Source organism: Epinephelus lanceolatus, chromosome 2, assembly GCF_041903045.1.
Source record: "Epinephelus lanceolatus isolate andai-2023 chromosome 2, ASM4190304v1, whole genome shotgun sequence".
Classification (NCBI taxonomy): Eukaryota; Metazoa; Chordata; class Actinopteri; order Perciformes; family Serranidae; genus Epinephelus; species Epinephelus lanceolatus.
Window position 1 is genome coordinate 41343173 of NC_135735.1, and position 21207 is coordinate 41364379.

Sequence of the window (21207 nt, forward strand, 5' to 3'; positions counted from 1 at the left end):
GTAAAAAGACCGGGAGGAAAGAAGATGGATCAACTGATAGAAAGATGGATGGATGGAAAGAACAGAAAACGAAGAAAGGACAAGAACAGGAAGAAGGAAAATACAGCAGGGTTGAAGGAAGGAAGGGAGGGTGAGGGGAAGGATGATGAAAGGAAAGGAGGAAAATGAGGAATGAAAGAAGACAGGAAAGAGAAAAAGAGAAAGCAAGATCTCACACGCTTCTCATCTCATGTCACAACTCAGTGCTTTTAATTTTGGGGGAAAAGTCAAATGAAGCGGAGCTGAAAATTCATTTCTGGGGACTCACAGCAGCGTTCTCTGGCAAATGGCTTTTTCACTTTGTCAAATTTAGCGCGGCCGTATCTCTGAGGGGCAGGACGCAGCAGCCAGGCCTGCTGTGAACCACCGCCAGCTCGTCCTGAAATGTTGTATAGCACTTGTCAACAGCATGTCTCAATTTGTCCCTTCTCAACACTTCCTTTATTCCCTTTTTCCATCGTCTTGTCTGTGTGGATTTGGATTTCTTGCTGTTTTTCCAGGACGGTGGCTACATTATTCATTTTTCTGGAATCCATTTCCAGGTTGTAATCTGCAGCTTTTTCATACAATATCAAAATCTTATTCGCAGAGTAGAGTCTGTCGGCCATTCTGAGAAGTGTAGTGTAATATTTACTATAGTGTTCGTACTGTACCTTTTAGCTGACCTTTAAAAGATATGTGTTGAAGCAATATAATCTGTGCAACTGACAAATTACACACTGGTTTAATATTTCATGTATTCTTATGACACACACACACACTCATTGAGCACTTAAGCATTGTGGTGGAGAAGTACCTAGGACTCACTGTGAATCATTTCTAAAAATAGCATGAGGATCGGTTCAGAAAACACTAGTGGAAAATTAGGGGAATTACAGCTTGTCCTGAGAATGACCCTAGAGGGGGAAGGACTAAAAAGTGCTGAGTCAGCAGAAATATGACACCATTATGGTGGAGAAAAAGTGACTCAGCAGAGGTGGGATATGTTACGATCAGAGCCAAGTGAGAAGGATTAAGGGAAAGAGATGACTCAGCAGAAATTCTACGATAAAAGAGCGAGCGCAAACAAAGAAATTCCAGCCTTGCTCCGGAGCTTGGCTCATTTGGGTTGTGATGTGTTTGTTGCCTGCGAGCACATTAAACTCAGTTGCATCTGATTCTACGTGTCTCCAGTGATTTTTTTTTTACCTCTGAGTATTTGAGTTTTTGATATCTAATGGAAGATAAAGAAAGTCCGTTTGAGAGGGGAAGAGCGAGGTCGCGAGCTAACTGGCCCGGCTCGGGACCTTGACTTTTTTGCTTCTACAGAAGCTTATATATTTACTGTCCCAAACAATACACAACACTTCCTGGGGGTTTACTAGATAGCAGAGGCAACAGCTGTCATGAAATTTGTGGTTGAACTACAGATCTGTGTCTTTCTTTCCAGGAGAGTGTGTGTCTACTCTCTCCTTGTGCAGAGATGAAGAATCGAGGAGTTATGGAGTTATTTATTCTAATTTGTTTGGTTTTCGTGACAGATGTGTGCCATCTCAATTTATTAATGTGTTTCTTTCATTAATCATCCTGTGTGTTTGTTCGTGCATGCGTAGGTAAACAGTAGTGTTTGTACTTCCTGTTACAGAGGAGTGCCTGAGGTTGGTACACACATGCACACACAGTGGAAACACACAGTGTTATTAGACTGAGGCAAAACAAATAAGAACACAGCTCCCTGCCTCTGTCCCTGCCCACCGCGAGTCATTCTCATCTGCTTTGTAGCTCTGTCCCCCATTTGTCTCATTTGATCATTTTATACAGTTTTCTAGCTTTCTCCTACTCTCGCTCCCACACAAACACACATTCTCACCCCCTCACACACAAGCATTTCCCTTTGTAATCAGTGTCTCTCTTTGTTGGAAATCAAATTTGACTGTATTGGTTTTTTGGCACTTAACTGTCCTACGTACCTCAGGAGTCAAATCCAGCAGGGCAAAAGCGGGAGACTTCAGGACAGCAACACTCATTTGTAACACTGGACTTTTTGCCCAATTAACTAGAATTACAAATTAAAACTACCTCTCACCTAACAGTTAGACAGACAATAGAGTGCTGCAGAAATAATGTTTTCTTTTATAGTCCGACCTGGAAGTCAGTGTCACCTTGGCTCCCTTGACAAAAAGTCAATGGAATTTTTCCATTGGATTTTGCAGAAAATGAGCTGTGTAGTAAACAACAGTTCATGATACTTGCACATTTTGTCTAGTGAGATAATCTTCACAAATGCACATCTCTTTTATGAATTTTGACATATAAATATAAGTCATATAAGTGAAAACCTGATGACTGTAAACCAACTACACTATGGTCGCATGACTACAGTGTCACTATGACAGCAAGGCTTTAAAGTTGTGTTCGGCGTGATGTCGTTATGTAGTCCCACTTGTTAACAACTGCCTTTTTCAGTGCACATAACAGCTACAAATTCAGGTTATTTACTGACTTGTCTTATGCAGTAGAACAAAACATTAAAGTCTCTTATGCTTGTGTTAACCACAGACCTTATTTCAGGCATCTAACCAAAAATCTGTTAAAAACAAAACAAAACAAAACATTGACTTTGAGCACAGTTCTAAAACGCTAACTCATTTAGGCATTATAGGACTAATTTCTGCAGCACTCTATTAAGGGAACAATAGAAAGTTTTTTTTGCTTTCTTGTCAAGAGTTAGATTAGAATACCATTCTGGTATCTGTGCACACTATAACCTAGAGCTAGGAGATGGTTAGCTTAGCTTAGCATAAAGACTGGAGACAAACAAACCCTCCCTCTAGCCTGGCTTTTCCAGTTTCCGTTTTTTTTCAAGTTTATACAAATACACTTTCCAGACCCTCTAAAGCTCAATAATTAACACATTATATCTTGTTTGTTAAATTGATAGAACAACAGAAGTGTAAAAACATCAACTTCAGGATTGGAAATTAGCCTTTTTGTTGACTTGCCGATGTCGCTGGTGGACTCCAAAGTCTACTAGCCACTCAGTAGATTACCATTGTGGGGTTTTTTGGCTGGGAAACGAAGCAGCAGCCACTTGCCTATTTTACCAGCATTTGGCTAATGGCTGGTGCTAATTTCCAACCCTGATTGTGGTTTTACAAGGGATTCCGAGTGGACTATTTCTTGGCCAGGTGCAGTGACTTTTCATGTTAAAGACCAGATATCAGGAAGTCACTGTAGGCTAGCTGCTTCCCCTGCTTCCAGGCTTTGTGCTAAGCTAAGATAACTCTCTCACAGTGGTAGTTTCATGTTTAGCATATGGGCATGAAACTCCTAAAGAAAGCAAATAAGCATATTTCCCAAAATACTGACATGTTCCTTTAATGGCAGAGAAAGTTATTGTAATACTTTAGGTGAAGCATTTTACATTCAGCAGCTCTAGCAATAGCAGGAGGCCCATGCAGGGAAGCTAAGAGTGGAGTTGGTCCAAATGACAAGCTCAGAGTAAATGACACACAGTAGTCAAATCTATGAGGTATCAGTGCATGTGCTTAAGTCTTCCTGTTTTACAGGAGTGAAAAGTAGTGAGGATTAGGGGTACATGATATCGGATTTTTTGCCGATATCCAATATGCAGATAATTAACAACTCATCTGCGGCAGTAGCTCAGTCCATAGGGACTTGGGTTGGGAACCGGAGGGTCGTTTGTTCAAGTCCCCGTCCGGACCAAAATATGGAGCGTGGACTGGTGGCTGGAGAGGTGCCAGTTCACCTCCTGGGCACTGCCGAGGTACCCCTGAGCAAGGCACTGAACCCCCCCAACCACTCAGAGCGCCTGTCATGGGCAGCCCACTCTGACATCTCTCGTATTAGTGCATGTATAGGTCCAGTTTGTGCATGTGTGTGTTCGGACCTGTGTGTAATTGACAACAGAGTGAAAAATTGAATTAATAAAGTATATAAAATAAAAAATAAATAAATTTGACCGATATCGATATATCCACTTTTTTCCCTACCTGATTTCAATGATCTTTACCTTCCTTCTGTAGTAGAATTAACATCATATTATGCATGCATACTCTCACTGTGATGGCCCACCAGCAGATGGAGACATGAAATACAATACTCTTCAATGTATGTAATATTCATTGTGCAAAATAAGAAAAAAAAACATGTTGGCTGATACAGATGATGTGCCAATATTATTGTGCATACCTAATAAGTATACCAGACTACAGGCTTCACCCTGGCAGACTGTGAGCGTAGCGGGCAGACCTTACAATGACTAGGTAGAAATGTGTAAATATGAAACCATGAAGGATGTGGCATTGGCAAAACAAATAGCTCTTCACAGTGTGTTTAATTCATTGTTCAGTTTGGTTTTTCGTTGTATTTTTATGATAATAAAAAGATAAAATAACAGCAGTTTTATCATCTTAGAATAAACATATTTTAAACTGGCCCAGACAACCTTTGCTCAGCATAGGGCTGTGACTGCAGGAGTGCTGAGTGGTTGTTTTCCAGGTGTAGACAAATGTCTTTTTGCTGCTGCAGCCCTTTGTGTTGGCTGCACAAAGATTCCACTTAATGCATCTTGGCAAAGACTTATGCAATTTGTTTTTGTGAGTTCAGTGTCACAGTGTATCGTTTTGAGTGTTGATTAAGGCTCTGTCTACATTAAGTCCTGTGATGGTAAAATGATTTAAAAGTAAACTTTACTTGGTTGGACCAGACCAGACTTTGTAGGATCCTCCATATGGGACCAAAAGGAACCAGTGAACCTTTTTAAATCTGTCTTGCCCAGATTCTGTTGTTTTCATTTCCATTTTAAAGCCCTTGGCCCAACTTCATTGTGTGTAATAATCATCCAACCACTTGCCAATTCCTGCTATAGCCACGTATTTCACTGATGGCCTAAACTGCATCTGTTTTTTCAAACACTCCTCCTACAAAGGGTCTCAAGTTGATATTAAATACTTCATTGGATTGTTTTAGCTTTGTTCTGCTTAATTCATGAATAAATGAATCGTATTTCCATATCAAGTCAGTGGAGAAACATGGAGGCAAAACTCAGTGGTATTCAGTGATTTAATTAATGGTTGGTGCAGTTGTACGGGTTGGTAGCAGGATAACTGCGCTGATGATATGATTTTTTTTCTACCTCACCCCTAACCTCAGGCTAAGAGAGCAGAGGTTCTGCTCAGTGGCAGCTCTGAGGTCTCGGCTCCTGCCCGTGCCCTCTTGTGTACACTGTTTAGGTATTCAATATTCTGGCCTGGTGAGCTGGGTTTCCTTCCGGCACACACATCTTTAATATTCTGTGTTGTGTATTTGCAAGAATAGTTCAGAAGAGCATTCAAATTTGGAAGCCGAAACATATGACTCAGAGAGTATCTTCAGGTCCTACTGATCCATAAAACAAAGCCTGACAAAATCATGGAAATTCAAAACCTCATCGTATTAAAACCATCAATAATTTCTATAGTTATGCCTGCCTTAACAGATTTGTTGGGGCTACGTAAGGGCAGTGGAAACTGGAATCTGTAACCACAAGACTGTCATCACCTTTTATGTTGATTTAGTAAACTTATGAGCAAAGTGTGGCTGATTTACACAACCAGCAGTTAAAGATTAATTTGGCGTGTTTGTGTACACCCCATGAACTTAAATCCAATTTTCACTCTCTTATTAGCTCTGTTTTTGTTTCACCAACCCCTGGGGGAAGTATCTGGCTCTTTAGCTGGTAAATGCTCCTCTACAGCATATACACTAGCTAATAAAACCATTAGTGAAATAACTTTGTTAGTCAGTTTTCTGGAGGTGGCAGGTAGCATGTAGTGGGTTTTGCAGCTTGAAAGTATGCTGATGAGTGTGAACCAAAACAGTAAAGGCCAGTTAGCTTAGCTTAGCTTAGCTTAACTTAGTGTAAAGACTGGGGAAACCACTATCTTCGCTTTGTCCAGAGGAAAGTAAATCTGCCTACAGCACCTTAGAGAAGTTTTGAACTATTTTCTTTCTAACGCACTACACCTGCCGACAGTATCACTGCAAAAAAGAAGTCTGCATCTTTTTTATCATTATCATTATTATTATTATTATTATATTTTAGCGTGCATCTACTCATGGATGAAAGGCTTGTACTTATGACAGCGCAAGATGTAAACATTAATGACGTCCTCCTCAGCTTAGCTGTAATGATAGGTGGCTCAGTGTTGCTATGTGAGCTGGCAGTAGATGCACACTTCATTCTGTGTGGTTATACAGTTGGTGGGACAGAGACATTACTGTTGAGTTTTCTGAATGTATTATTATTACTATGCCAATTTGAGCACTCCAATTTCCATCTAGATCATATTATATATGATGAAGGCAGACATCTCTATAGCCGATATCTCTAACACTTCCATCTCACACCAAAACAATCTAGATAGATAAAAAGCACTGTAAGTACTAGAGATCAGAGTCCTGCACGGGTCCAGTTTTCAAGATCCGCCCCGACCCGACCCGGCGACGTACAAACCCACACTCGAACCACAAACCCGCACATCAGGCCAATTAGTACCGCAACCCGGTCCGACCCGTTGAAACACGACCCGCAGCCCGACCCGTAACCCGGATTTAAAGTAATCATGTTGGGTCATATTGGCTGAATATTGAACAGCATATCGCCACAGTTAAGGTGCCAGTAAGTAAACAACGACCTGAATGAAGCAGCTCTCACAATAAAAACCTGACTTCAGCTCCATCATCAACCCTCTGTGTTCTTCTCCCATACGAGTGTAAAAGCACTCGTTTGTTACGTTTAATGCTTTTAAACTTTTAATCTATGTAAAGGAACTTTACATGTGTAATAATAGACTTACTTTCTGTCCAGAGCGACGTTCAGCAGTTACGAGCCGTCACGTGTTTTTAGAATCCATCAAGGAGAGAAGTAATCCATCAGGCAAACACTTCAGAAACATTATAAAGTGATAGTTGTACGTTTTATCCACTTATTTCTCAAATACCTAAATAATTATTTACTGTTTTGGAAGCGTCGCTTGTTAGACGGTGGCAGCCATGTTGATTCTGTCGTCCAATCACAAATTGTGTTATTAGATGGTGAAATGCGTGTAAACAGCTGAACCAATAACCGTTGCGAAATAGTAGAGGCAATCCTCAGGGAGTAAATAATGACCAATAGTTATCTGTAGTTGACCAAACTAATGACTGATGTGTTTATCTAAAACCCGCGATCTGACCCGCATGTTATTTTTTTCCACCCAGAGCCCGAATCCAGGAAAAAATGTTTTTTTTTAAAAAAACCACCCGCAAATCAGCTACCCGCGGGTACCCGACCCAGTGCAGGACTCTGCTAGAGATGCACCGATCCAGCTTTTTCAGTTTCAAAACCGATACCGATGCTGTGGTTTTGAGTATCAGCCAATACCCGATACGGATCCAATACCATGGTTGACCTAAAAAGCTATATAGCTTTACATGTAGAACAGACTAGGGGCATCAGGTGTTGATGACTACACCGTTCTTTTCTAAGATAAAATGAAACAGATGAAACAGATTAATGTAATGATGAACTATTTATTTTTAACAAAAATAAACAATTGTGCAACAGCAGTTGAAATAGTGTGAAATACCTCCACCCAGCAGATTCTCTCCTTCGCTCCATGACGTGTGACGTAGCTTGCGTCGCAATAGATTTAAAGGGAAAGGATCGCCTCAGGTATTGGTTGCATTTTCCAATACTTGATCCATCTATTTTGATGATATTGGGGCCGATATTGGATCCAGATATCGGATCGGTGCATCCCTAATAAGTATGAGGAATTGTCCTGGAAATGTATTTCAGATTTGGTGGTAAAATGTTCCTTTAGGGGCAGATTATGTAAAAATACCTAAACTCCACCTTTAAGTGTGTTTTCTAAGCTCCTGAGTGATAGGTACCTGGAGAGTTGTTGGTTTTATGGTCCTATGTACGGTATATTTTTCTGGTTTGGCCATGTCACAGTATATTTACCTCCTCAGTCAGATCAATGATATGCTGCCCTTCAGCTGTCAACCCCACTGTTTGCCCAGCAGCCAAGTTCCCCCCTGGATACACAGCGTACACTGTTAGATATCATCAACCTGTGATATTGAATGCATTCCAGGAGTTATTTCATGTTGAAGTGATGCAATCCATTTTTGTGGCTGACTCAACCTCCCTGAGCCTGCCTTGTCTCCTTCGACTGCAGTTAGTAGTTTGTAGTAGAATCCCTCAAGAGATGCTGACAGAACTTACAGCGTTCATAGGTTCGCATGTAGGTTTAATGTGTAGGTGGAGACAGCATAGCAAGAGCCAGAGAGCATGTTTGTCCAGGCAAGAAACATTTTATTCACATGCATATCTGCATTAAGAACCATGTAAGACAGGGTCAAAACAGCATGTCTGTTTTCACTAAATCTGCTTCTCTGTTTGGACGTCATCTCCCTGAACAGTCCATTTCCTGTTGAGCTGTGTATTATAATGCTTACAGGAGTTAAAGTTTCAGAACTTTAATTACCTGTGTTCAATTGCAACTCATTTGCTCTACCAGCTTTCTTCCAATTCATTAATTAGTCTGAAATCCAATTCCAGGGAGTGCTACAGAGCTCTTTAAACTGTTGGATTTGGCCTGAGCTGTGCTGACATCAGACCAGTAGCTGCATCATCGTGTACACCCAGGGTCCAACATGATTTGTTAACTACCTTTTAGCAGTCTGCAGCAGAGCCCCTGTGGTGAAACAACACATTTTTTTATTTTCCCGCTTTCCTCTCAGAATCTGCACCATTCTGGTCACACTACGTCGATGTCTTTTTTCTTTTGAGTGCCTCTGAAAAGGTAGTTAAAAGAAGCATTTCATCTCATTTTCCTCCTCTGTCGCCGAGGTTCGACTGCGGTTCACGGAGGAGGGAGTGAGAGTGAGAGGGAGTGCATTTACAGTACTCCATTATGCATTTCCATATCTTCTCCTTCGCCAAATGAGTTCTTTGTCTGCTCAGAGACCAGCGCTAATGAGAGAGTTGCATTGCAGCATTTTAGAAGCCATTGCTCCCCCATTCATCAGGAGAGATTTGTGCTTGGCCGCCTGTTTTTTTTTCTACTCAGCCACCCCTTACTCTCTGCTCTCTCTCTACTCTCTGATTGATGATAACAAGGTTGTTGGCAAAAACCAGCTCTTATTGACCAAACAAAATGGCTCCCAGAATTCTGTGTGTGTGTGTATGCATCCACAGACCTGCTTATCTCTGTGTGTTGTTCCTTGGCTCTGTGTTCCGTCACTAACTATGAATCTGAGCATCTGTGCATGCTCGTATTAGTGCGTTTGTGCCCTCATTTGCAGGATTGTTGTGTGCATGTATGTATCAGAACATGAGTGTGTCTATGTGTGTGTGTGTGTGTGTGTGTGTGTGTGCATGCATCCCCACATTCAGAATGAGATGAAAGGCCGCTGCTCCTGTGAGTCACATGCTGCTGCCTGCTTTCTAAATGGCCCTGAATAGACCGTCACTCAATGCAATGAAGATGATCGTCTCGGCTTACAATGCACTTACACACACATACGTAAAAATTACACATGGTACTTCTACAAATATAGAACGAGAAGATGAAAGGCACCAAAGGATATGCACGGAGAGACATTTACATGCGCATAGATATAACAGTACGCATAACTCTTGGAAAGAAAATAGCAAAAGAGAAAGAAAGCTGCATACTTGTTAACCTGTCATGAATAAAAGCTGTAGGAAAAAGACATAAAATTGAATTTATGTAAATAAAAGTGTCTTTGCTGAAGATAATAGTGATTGGGCACAGATATTTTTTCCTTTTTTTTTTAGTTAAAAAACACAGCAGCAGCTTTTGTATGAGAAATTTAAAACGCCAAGTTGTTTGTTTTCCAACACATTCGCTTCATTTGCATGCAATTTATTCCATCTGATATATTCAGGTGCTCCACTACAAGACAAACAACTGTGATGTCTCTTGTCTGTGTTTTCCTTGATTGTCCACAAGTCCAAAAGGTCTATGATTACTGCAGAGAACACCTTTGAAATGACTGCCTTTTCCCTCTTTTCTCTGTTTCTTCTCTGTATTTTCTCACTGCCTTTCATGTTGTTTCACACCCTGCATTCTCACATCAGGCAATATGACTGATGTGTTGCTCCATTCTGGCCAATTGTGACTGTGTGTTATTGTTGTAGTGCGATAAAGTGTTGCCTTGATGGACTCCATCTGAGGCCTAGTTCTAGTTCTAGTTCTGTCTGTTTTTAGTCATTGTGCGGTTTTATTGCGACGTATCTTGCGGTTATTCTCCAACTACATAGTTACAATGTTAAGAAAGCATAAGAGAGAAATTAACAACAGCTGCAACCAAGTTCACATGTTTCCCTGACGTTAGCGTGTAGCTACACTTGCAGTAACATGCCTGGAGCAGATGACCATATTAAGAAATCTGTCACAAGATGATGTCAGCTTGTCTTGAAAGTACAAAAAAAATTGTTGGAAACAGAGTATTCAGAATGGTCTGAAGCCCTAGGTTTTGCTCAAATGGTCAGTATTTTAAATGACAATACTATGTAATACTATGGTCATGCCAACAAAGCCTCTTTGAATTTAAACTTTGGCCATGTTTACTATGAATATCTTACATTGTAACATTATATATATAACAGAAAATAAGGAAAAGCACAATAGATTAAGGCTGCTGTTTGTCTGCTTTTTCTTATTTTCAACAAATTCCATGAAAAGACCAAAACAACAACATTTAAGTCCATGTCTCAACATTTTTCATTCCCTACTTTGTCCGTGGCACTCAGCCCAAAGCCCATTTGTTCCTGCTGAGGATTTAAATCTTAACAACTGGTTACAAATACATTTTTGAAAAAGCCTTAACAATTTTATAAAACAGCTTGGCACTGTAGTTTTCAGCAAACATTACTCAAATAGGAGTAAATAGCGTGTTTGTTTGGGACTATTCTCAGCTGTGGATTGATACACATTCGGTGCCCTAGGGCCTATTCACTACAGTAGGACAGTGTGTATGTAATAAACTCAACATAACTACAGTGTGGATATGGTAATGAAAGAACGGGTCACCCAGTGCAACAATCCAGTGCTCACTGATTTTTGGACAAAGGTGGCGCACAGAGGAATGAGATATATCAGGCTGGATACAAAGACGATACCTGTTAGTAGGATCAGTTTATTGTTGTCAGTTCTTGGGGTTTGCTTACAGCAAGACAAATATAGAATATAATCAGCCTCATCCTGTAGACCTATGTCTGTGGTGTGTTGTCATAGTGAATGATAACAGAAACTTGTCAGTCAGTAAGAAATAACTGTTTTTGTATCACATGGCAAATTGCTGATATTTATGTAATAACTGGGAAATTTGAATTGCTGAGATCAACTCCATGACACAAAACCTCAACCAAAATTATGCTTGGGTAGTGTGGAAATCTGATGATGGCTTATAGGGAATCAAGTAATGATTTATTGATTATTCTTTTATTAATTTAACCCATAATAGGCCAAAATGAATACCAAATGCACACCACAATTGACCATAGCCCAGTGATTTATTCATATTTTCACTTTGTCTGACCATTAGTCATAGTCACTTTCCCTAAGGTAATCTTCACATTAGAGAAGCTGCAACCAGCAAATGCGCAGGATTTCTACTTAACAAAATTATTATCCAAATATTCTTGGAATAGTTTTGTGTTTTTTTTTGATATGGAAAAAAATCATCATAAATGTCATGCATCTCTGCCTCTTCTTGCCTTTATTTGACTTCTCCATTTCATGTTATTTCAACTCATCTCTCTGTGTGGGCGCCAAAGTGGAGAAAACGTCAGTGTACCAGCCTCATGTTTCTCTCCATCTCTGCTCTTCCTTCCCTTTTACATCTCCCCCATCCTTCTTAATTCCCAGCTCCTTCCCTCCCAGCCGAGCGCTCTCGCATCTCTCATCAACCTTTGTTGGTTATTCAGAGTTTTACTTTCATTTAAATTGGGTGAGAGAGTGGGTAGCAATAACACAGGGTAATGCCATTTTACAAGAGAGTGAGTGGAATTTTGATTCTAACCACTGTTTTCTCCTTTCTCTCTATAAATCTCTTTGTCACATATGCACAAATCAGATCTTTTGTGGTTTCCTTTATTGGCATGGATGTTAGATGTTAGATATACAGCAAAATAAGGAAATTTGTTAATTAAATTAATTATTAAAGCAAAAATGTAAAAAAAAATATATATATATAGAAAAAGCTAATAAACTAATAGTTAACATGTAAAACTAATCATAGTAAACAAAATCGCAGCAAATCTACGAGACGTGAGCAGAATGGATTGAGAAATAACAGAAGAGCACGTGCATCTAATTGTTTGTAATCCATCCGTGCAGATTCAGCAGATTCATTAGTTCCAGTGTACATTTAAAGTGTTGCCAAAGGAGGAATGTTCTCAGGAGAGAAAACACACACGCCAATGTAACATACACACTGATGCAACAGCAACATGTAGAAGAGATGTGGTCCATGTGTTAATCTCTCTGTTCCCCATCTCTTTGACAGGGTCCCATAGAGAATGATGTTGTGATTCACGTGTCCCTGATAGCAGAGAGCCAGAGGTAATGTGTGTGTGTTTATATGTGTATATGTGTGTCTCTTAATGTGTTGCAGGCCAAGTCTTTCAGTGCTGTAATTGTGTTGAGCTCATGAAGCTGGAGCTCAGCCTGACCTCTGCCATCATCTGTCACTCTCCTCATTGCACATGTGTGTGTGTGTGTGTGTGTGTGTGTGTGTGTCTGTGTCTAACAAGGTCACACGACTGTCTTAAGCTTGTTAACCTGTAGCTTTAATTACTTTTGCTTGCGAGTCCCCATCAGGCGTCAACTTTTCCACTTCAGTTCATTTATGCTCTCCGATAAACACAGCCGTTCAATAACAGCTATCGCTTCATGATAGATTTACAATAGACCTGATTTACATGAGTTTTATATTTACAAGAACACATGACCAATAGATTTAATAGCTGTCTATTGACAAAGCCATAGCTTCAAGGACTAACAGACTCATAAAGCTGCATATTTACAAAAGATAAATCTGTACAGGTAGATTTAAAGGCCACCAGCTGCTGTAGAATCATAGCTAAGTAGATTTTAAATGGGATAATTAGTTTAAGTAATTCAAGTGTTTCTTTTTATATATTAAGAAACATAAAGTGACAAACAATGAAATAAATATCTTTGTATGTTCATTTGGGACTGGTAGATGTGTAGGGAAGGCTTTATCAGCTCCAGTGCTGAAACTAAGCCAAAAGCTACATGTAAAATGCATAAAAATTATAAACGTGACATTGTAATTTTGTGTCTGTGTGTTTGTGTAGACTTCAGGTGTTTTTGAACACCTATGGCATTCAGACCCAGACGCCCCAGCAGGTGGAACCCATCCAGATCTGGCCTCAGAAGGAGCTGGTCAAGGTAACACAGGCACACATTTGTCACACATTTGTCACCAATTTCACAAGCAGTTAACAAGGCCTTATCCCACTTAGGTTCTGTTGCTACATATGGCTTTCCATTTTTGCATGGCACACATGCAGTTTCAAGTGATGTACAGTTGTTCATAATCTTTTTGAAACAATGGGTGCTTGACTTCAGCTACAAGTAGACGAAAGAAGCCTTTTCATTATACTGTATGACAACCACTGATTTTGCCTCAGTTGTCGCAGAGCTGTACCAAAATGAAAAACTCCTGAAAGGATTTTAAATATGCATTCATTGGCTACAAACATAGCGCTATGTTTATTCAGTACTGTGTTAAGACTAAAGCTAAAGCTGCTTAGTTCTTACTAGTTGATGATCCACATACTGTAGGAGTCTTGGGAATGAATAAGCAGCAGTCTTGTACTGCAGGGTAGAGCTAGTTTGCCCCAGTGCTACAGTACAATATGAGAGAGAATGTAATATAAGACTGACATTTCATCCTAACATAACACAGTTCAGATACTAGGCTGTAAAATGATACTAGACTATAGAGATACAAAATAAGTTACTTTGACGAACAACACGAAAGTTAGAGTTGTGCTTTATGGTGTGGTTCTTCAAACAGTTTCACTTACAGGCAGTGATGTAAGAGAGGGTATATGCAGGTGTATGGGGTATACCCACCCCTTTTCTGGCCATTCACAGTATGCAAACCTATCAGCCAAAAAGCCATGGAATATACAGGAGAGTATACCCACCCCCTCCTGGTAACCTACCTATCTGCCTAGCAGTACACAAACCTCTTCAACTACAACTACACCACTATGTACATGGGAAAAAAAAATGAGGACAAACAGATGAGTTTGGCAAAGACACCTCAGGTAAACTTCCTTAAATCCAATACAGAGCAGGCAGTGCTGCCGATGTTACCCTCAACTCAGATAAGGCAGTTAATAGCATCTGGGACCAGTGTTACACCAGCTGTCATGCTGTGGATGTGTCATTCGTGAACGAAGCTTTTTGTAATGTAAAGTGTAACTCCAGATAATGATGTAGTTAGCTAATGATATGCTAAGTATTGGCCTTGGAAATACCGAAAAGTTAAGCTACTACAGCAGGTAACTGATCCACACCATACACTTGTTGTGTTCTTGGTTATGGAAAGGTTAAATAATACAGTGCAGCACTCTTACTACAGCCCCAAGGACATCACTGTAGCATGTGGAGAAACATCTAGTTACAGTTGCCAAGATAGAATTGGTCAATCACTGTTTGAGGCATTGCCAACGGTCAATTGAAAGGTTGCTGATTGCAGAAATTTTGCAGTGCATAATTAGCTGCAGTGCTTTGTTGCTTGGTTAATGGCTTATCTTTAACCGAACCATCAAAAGAAAATTTGTAGTCATTCCAGTTTTCTGTGAATGATTGGATGGAAATTTGAGGGGAGGAAACTGTGAAAGACTATTGATGCCTCTCCACCACCACCACCACCACAACTACACAAATCAATCTCACAGTCAGCAAGATTACATTTCAGCAGTTAGCTGTCAATATAGCAGCAGAACTTGGCCCAGTCAGTCTATCTGCTTGTCACTCCAAGATTTCCTGCTCTTAAGATTTTCCTCTTGATTGTCCCATCAATCACAGCAAGGCCACCGATTGGTTGAAGTGATTGATCAGTCGAACAGTAATTGTTAATGGTGATTGATCAGCATAATGGTGGAGCCATCACTGTGACACTCAGGCAAACTGGAGACATATGGAGCTGAGCAGCTGCCACATTTGATTTCAGAAGGGTACATTAGACAGGTCTATAAGAGATGAAATTCCAGGAGGGAAATCCCAGAAGCATGTGGCAAGGTGTAAGAGCCATGACAGAAGCAGGTTAATGGATAGGTGGGTTCACCTTTCACACCTATCACCCTTTCTGAGCAAGATGTCAGGAGGGCTTTCAAGCATGGAAACAGCAGGAAAGCAGCAGACCAGATTGTATCAGTGGGCGGGTTCTCAAACCATGTGCTGACCAAGTAGCGCTAGTGTGCACAGTGATATTTTACTTGTCCTTGGCTCAGTTCTTCATGCCCACATTCTTCAAGAAGTCCTCCATCATTCCTGTGCCAAAGAAAACAAGACCAACCTGCCTGAATGACTACCACCCAGTGGCACTGATGTCTGTAGTGATGAAAAGCTTTGAACAGCTGGTTAAGGATTACATCTGCTCCTCACAACGAAGCACACTGGACCCACTACAGTTTGCCTACCTTCCCAACCAATCTACAGACGATGCCATAGCACACATTCTCCACACCACTCTGTCTCATCTGGACAAAAAAGGGAGCTATACGAGATTGCTGTTCATTGACTACAGTTCATCATTTAACACCGTAGTTCCCGACAGGCTCATCACAAAGCTCAGGCAGCTGGGATTAAACACTTCTCTGTGTATATGGATCCTTGACTTCCTGACAGGCAGACAACAGGCAGTGAGAGTGGGTGGTAGAGATGTTCCACTACCATTTTTTCCCTTCTAATAACGATTCTGATAGCTGAACTTGTGTATCAGCCAGTACAGAGTACCAATCCAATTCCATTGTGCTAAAAGAGGCCAAACAAAAACAGTAAAAAAAAAAGGAGGAAATTTATAGTAAGTTTGTAGGACAAAGGGTAAACAGAGTACTCTGACGTCATGTACAACATAGACAATCTCATTAAATTTTATCAATAAATTATGAGGTATTGGATCTGTGCATAGACCTGTCCAGTCGCTGATACCTGATCCGAATTTAGACAGTATCTGAGGCAATTCCGTCACTCGTATCAGTATCAGAACAACTCTAGTGAGCAAACAGGTCCTCGGTGGAGAGAGTGAACAGCTTAAATACCTTGGTGTCCACATAAACGTGGGCCTGACTTGAGTGCTGCATACTGACTCAGTGGTAAGAAAGGCAAGGCAGAGACTGTTTAACCTCAGTGACTTAAAGAAATTCTTGGTATCCCCTCAAATACTGAGGAATTTCTACTCCTACACCATCGAGAGCATCCTGGCGGGGAACATTACTGCCTGGTATGAAAACAGCACTTAACAATACTGCAAGGCCCTGCAAAGATTGGTTCGTTCAGCTGAACGTAGTATAGGTGGTGCTCTCATGCCCAAAGGATTTTTATATCAGGTGCTGCAAGAATAAGGCCAGGAGAATCATTAAAGATCCTAACCACCTGGATAACTAACTAAATCCCTGTTGAGGATTGAAAGAAGGTATCGGATACACCAGGCCAGCACTGAGAGGCTCAGGAGGAGCTTCTGCTGTCAGGCCAGTAGGATCCTAAGACTTCCTATTCATGCACATACATTTATTACTATTTCTATTTAACCTTTTTAATGCTCAAATTGAGGGAACTGGCATGATCACATTTAATGTGACAAATACATTGATTGATTGAAACTGATTAAAGACAGAGATATTTTGAATGGTTTATTTGAAATCACTCCCATAGTTACCTTAACAACTGTTTCAGTCCTCCATACTTGGAGGTCAAAACAAGCAGTTAAGTTGTTGTTGGTATTGAGGGGTTTCTAAAGAGAATATAAAAGAGATGCATGCTGCAGTTGGATGAAATCCCAGTAACTTTGAAAACTGTGAAGAATTCAGAGAAACAGCTGATTGTATGTTTCTGAGAATACATGATGGATTTTTCAGTTAGTCTAACCATGGTACTTACTCGACCTATGAAAGATATACATAAAAGAAAGATCTATGTTTTGTTCAACAAACATTTCCTACTTTTTTTGTTGTGTTGCTTATCAGTCACTCAAGCTTTACCTTGGCGGCTTTCTTTTGTAAACTCCACTCATCATGGTCATCACAAGAGTTAAGTGTCTACTGCAGTGAAATTACTCCTTCTGTGAGAACTGGAACAAAAGGTACATTTTCATTTGAGCAGTAATACCACTCTTACAAGTCAGACATGACAGTTTTGTGGCAGCCCAGTTGCATCAGTAAACTAAAATTCGCTATCCAAAACCTGTAATTCATAAAAATCCCTGTTGACACGTTCATTATAAGTCAGCGTTCTGAACTAAAGGGATGGGATTCAATAGAATTTCATCAAATCTGAATCCACCAGCAGATCTGCTCGTCAAAATCTAAATCCTTTTAAAATCCCTTATTGAGGTTGTTCAGGTTTAACCTGAAGTAGCAAAAGTCATAGGTAACTTGATATATAAGAGCAAAAACTCAAGGACTGGATGGAAGTACTGCCAATTATTATGTCTGGTTACTTATTATCAACAATGGAGGTGCTCAGTGTCAGTAACTTACATCTATTAAACATTTTATGAGTAACAAGTTCAGCACTAGCTGCTATTTCCACCCTGTCCACTCTGCTCCTTTCATCTGCAGCAGATTACACCATTTGTACTGTCATATCTGTGACACCACCCACCACCTCCCTTCCAACTTCTGTTTCACTCCCATCACATCCGTCACTCAAACCCTGGTCTCTCCTCTAGATACTGTCCTTCATCTGCATGTGTGTTGTTTGAAGTCTACTATCTCCCTATCTTCTGTCTATACTCTCTCTGTCATACCTGTCACTCAAACCCTGGTCTCCTCCCAAGTCTCTGTCCCTCATCTGTCATGTCTGCTATGTAGCGTCTATTCTCCACGCCACCTTCTATAAACAAACAATTTCTCCTCTCATGTCATCTATCTGGGCTCTGTTCTTTCCTCTAGGCCTTTCTGCCTCCTGTCCCTTTCCTTCTCTATCCATCACATCCACTTCTTCTAACCCCATTCTCCCCTCTAGGCCCTACATCCTGCCCCGCCCCCATTATGTCCGTTACACCAAAACAACTCTCCCCTCCAGGTCTATCATCTGCCTTTGAACTGTCATACCTGTTACTTTTTCCTTCTCTCCCCTCTGCCTCTTTCTGCTGCGTGGTGCTCAGCCTCTCAGATGGATATGCAATTGTGAGTCAGAGCGGGCGCTGTGCTGAATATTAAATCCCAAGCCCAGACAGACGTTTCTTCCTCGACAGAATCTGTTTATCTCGGAGTCACCACCATCTCCAGTGCTGCGGGCTGCATTTGCTCACCTCACCTCGTCCCTCGCAGCCATTTGATTGTGTTGACAACAGCTGCCTGACGATGGGAAAGTGGCAATTACATTTTGCATTGTGTTATTCCCACCCGTACACCCTAAAGCTTATCCCTTTGCAAATCACGGCTTTGCCCAAACATAGCCTTCCTTTTAGCTCTTTCTCTCCTGGTTTCATATCTGTCAGTCAGGTCTTTGTGGACAATGTTTTGTTTGTTGAAGACACTCACACATGTTGCAGTTATAAGCAACAGCTGGAGTCATCCAAGTAAGGTTCTAAAGAGACACTCTGGTCTTACAAGACTATAAATAGAAATTCCAGTATTTTCTAACCTGGGTCTTATTCTAATTTTTTTTTTTGGTTTGTTTCAGGGATTTCCCAGGGACTACTGTCTGTGTTTTGGGCTGACACAAAGGGCCCTATGTTAACGGTCTATAGCAGATGGTGTAAAGTGCATTCCGCAAGTGCATTTGGGGCATGTTCAACTCCACTTTTGCGAGTTAAACGGTGCATGATCTGGGCGCAAAGTAAGGTACAAGGGGCAAAGGGGTTGTACCTAACCCTTAATAAATCATAAGTGGGTTTTAGGTATAAGATGGATTCAACCAACCAGAGTGTCATCTTTCATTCCCTTTAAAAGCTGGGTGCACTTGCACTTTGCGTACTGCAATTCACATGACAGATGCACCAAATTGGAGAAGCAAGGAGTAAGAGCATTAAGCAGGATTTATACTTGTGCGGCAGACACTACGCCATGGCCTACACGCATCACCTATGTACGTCACCAACTCCAAAACACTAGTTGGTGACGGAGGTTTCTGTGAAGTGCTGCAAAGTCTAGTTGATTCAAAACAATGTCACTGCAGCAAATATTGTGGCTCATTTAAGCAGCAAAACCAAAAACTGTTATAAACTTGACAGAGGAAACAGCACTAAATGTTTAGCTTCTGGAATAATCAATGAAGTTACACTGCCTCTTGTTTGTTAAAGTGAGCAGCATCTCTTCAATGGGGAGTCGGACAGCGTCTCTGCAGCTCTGCTCTGCTCTCTGCTGCGTTTACATTTTAAAGAATGCAATTAATCACTCCCTCCTCTATGTATAATGTTTTCACATGGATTACCATAATTTTATTTAGTTGTTTTGTACTGTACACACAACATCTATTGCACGTCTGTCCGTCCTGGAAGAGAGATCCCTCCCCAGTTGTTCTTTTTGAAGTTTCAACCATTTTTTTCCTGCCGTTAAAGGGTTTTCATGTAAACATTTTTCTTTATCTGCTGTGAGGGTCCAAGGACAGAGGGACGTTGTATGCTGTAAAGCAAATTGTGATTTGTGATATTGGGCTTTATGAATAAAACTGATTTATATTAATATTATTTTCTTTATTAATGGTATGTTATTTCACCAACCCACAACCCATCCTTGTGTCCTTTTGTGTATACTAAGCAGAGTTTAAGGGCGCTGTGAACTTGCTTGTGTAGGCGCATCTTAATATCTGACTAATGCGCCCTCTACATGTAAGTAGCAGGAAAACGCTCCACTATTCTGACTGTAGAGCAGGTTTTGTTGGTCATTGGCGCAGTTGCCTTCTGTTGCTTTGAAATAGCAATCCGCCAGCAATGCCGCTGACCACTCCTTTTAAGACCTATATGCCCATGGATGCACAGACGGGTACATAAAACGTGGGCACTGGCCGTGAAAATGACAACTGTGTAGGTCTGAAACTAGCAATGACAGTTGTGCTGCCCTGCGTATTTGAGATCATTTCTGTTGAACTGAAGTTTTTTGGTAAGCCGTAAATTGTCCCTATGCCACTCTTGCATTTCCCAAATCTTTACCACAGAGGCAGTGAGTAAAATATCATGACCTATAGTACTGGTCACTGTAATTATTTCTACTATTCATACTAACTGTGAAGTGATCCCTTCCTAATGTGAGTACAAAGAGGAGGGTCAAAATCAGCAGTCCTTGTATTGTGCATAAGTCCAGACTGAAGTTGAGCAGAGGCTAAAATGTGGCTTTAGTAGGCGGCTAGTTAAATAAGGTGGGTGTCTTCCAAAGGAAAAGCCTTTTTTGTACAAAATTCCTTTGTTGTATTATGATTCCTTCATCACAGCTCAGTCAACTGCGACTTCAGAAGCCATTAGCCTTGCCTGAAGTTGAGATTGCATTTTTACTCGGGAGGATAACACTGGATTTTGAAACCTATTCCATACATAGTAGAAGAAGTCATTATGGTATGGGATTGCTTCACTGGAAGGACAATAAAAGCAATCAGCAACACTTTCAGTTTACGTATGAGGATGTATTGTTTTGACAGAAATGTGAAAAAGTACGACCCTAAGACATTTTGTGGGGCAACCCAGTGGTTAAAGAACCCCTTTCAGAGCCAGAAGGTTAAATCCCAGATTCAATACGCACATGCAGTATCATTCTGAGCCGTGAAGCAAGCTGCTGAACCCCTACCTGCACGCTAAGTCCCTCTGGATGACAGCATCTGCTGTAAAAGTAAATCTGTTATGCACATTTTGTGACACCAACAGCTCCATTTACACTATTTGGGGCACCAACTTAGCAGCGATAAACAT

The 21207-nt window shown here is 40.8% G+C and overlaps 1 protein-coding gene across 3 annotated transcripts in view; it reads left to right on the forward strand.

The window, feature by feature from the left end:
- Window positions 1–21207, forward strand: part of phkb (phosphorylase kinase, beta) — a 149389-nt gene that overhangs the window by 97879 nt on the left and 30303 nt on the right. For all 3 annotated transcript variants that reach the window (XM_033632936.2, XM_033632931.2, XM_033632923.2), the window contains 2 exons: window positions 12607–12662; window positions 13421–13514. In XM_033632936.2, coding sequence (XP_033488827.1) covers window positions 12607–12662; window positions 13421–13514 — 150 coding nt within the window. The remainder of the gene's footprint in view (window positions 1–12606; window positions 12663–13420; window positions 13515–21207) is intronic.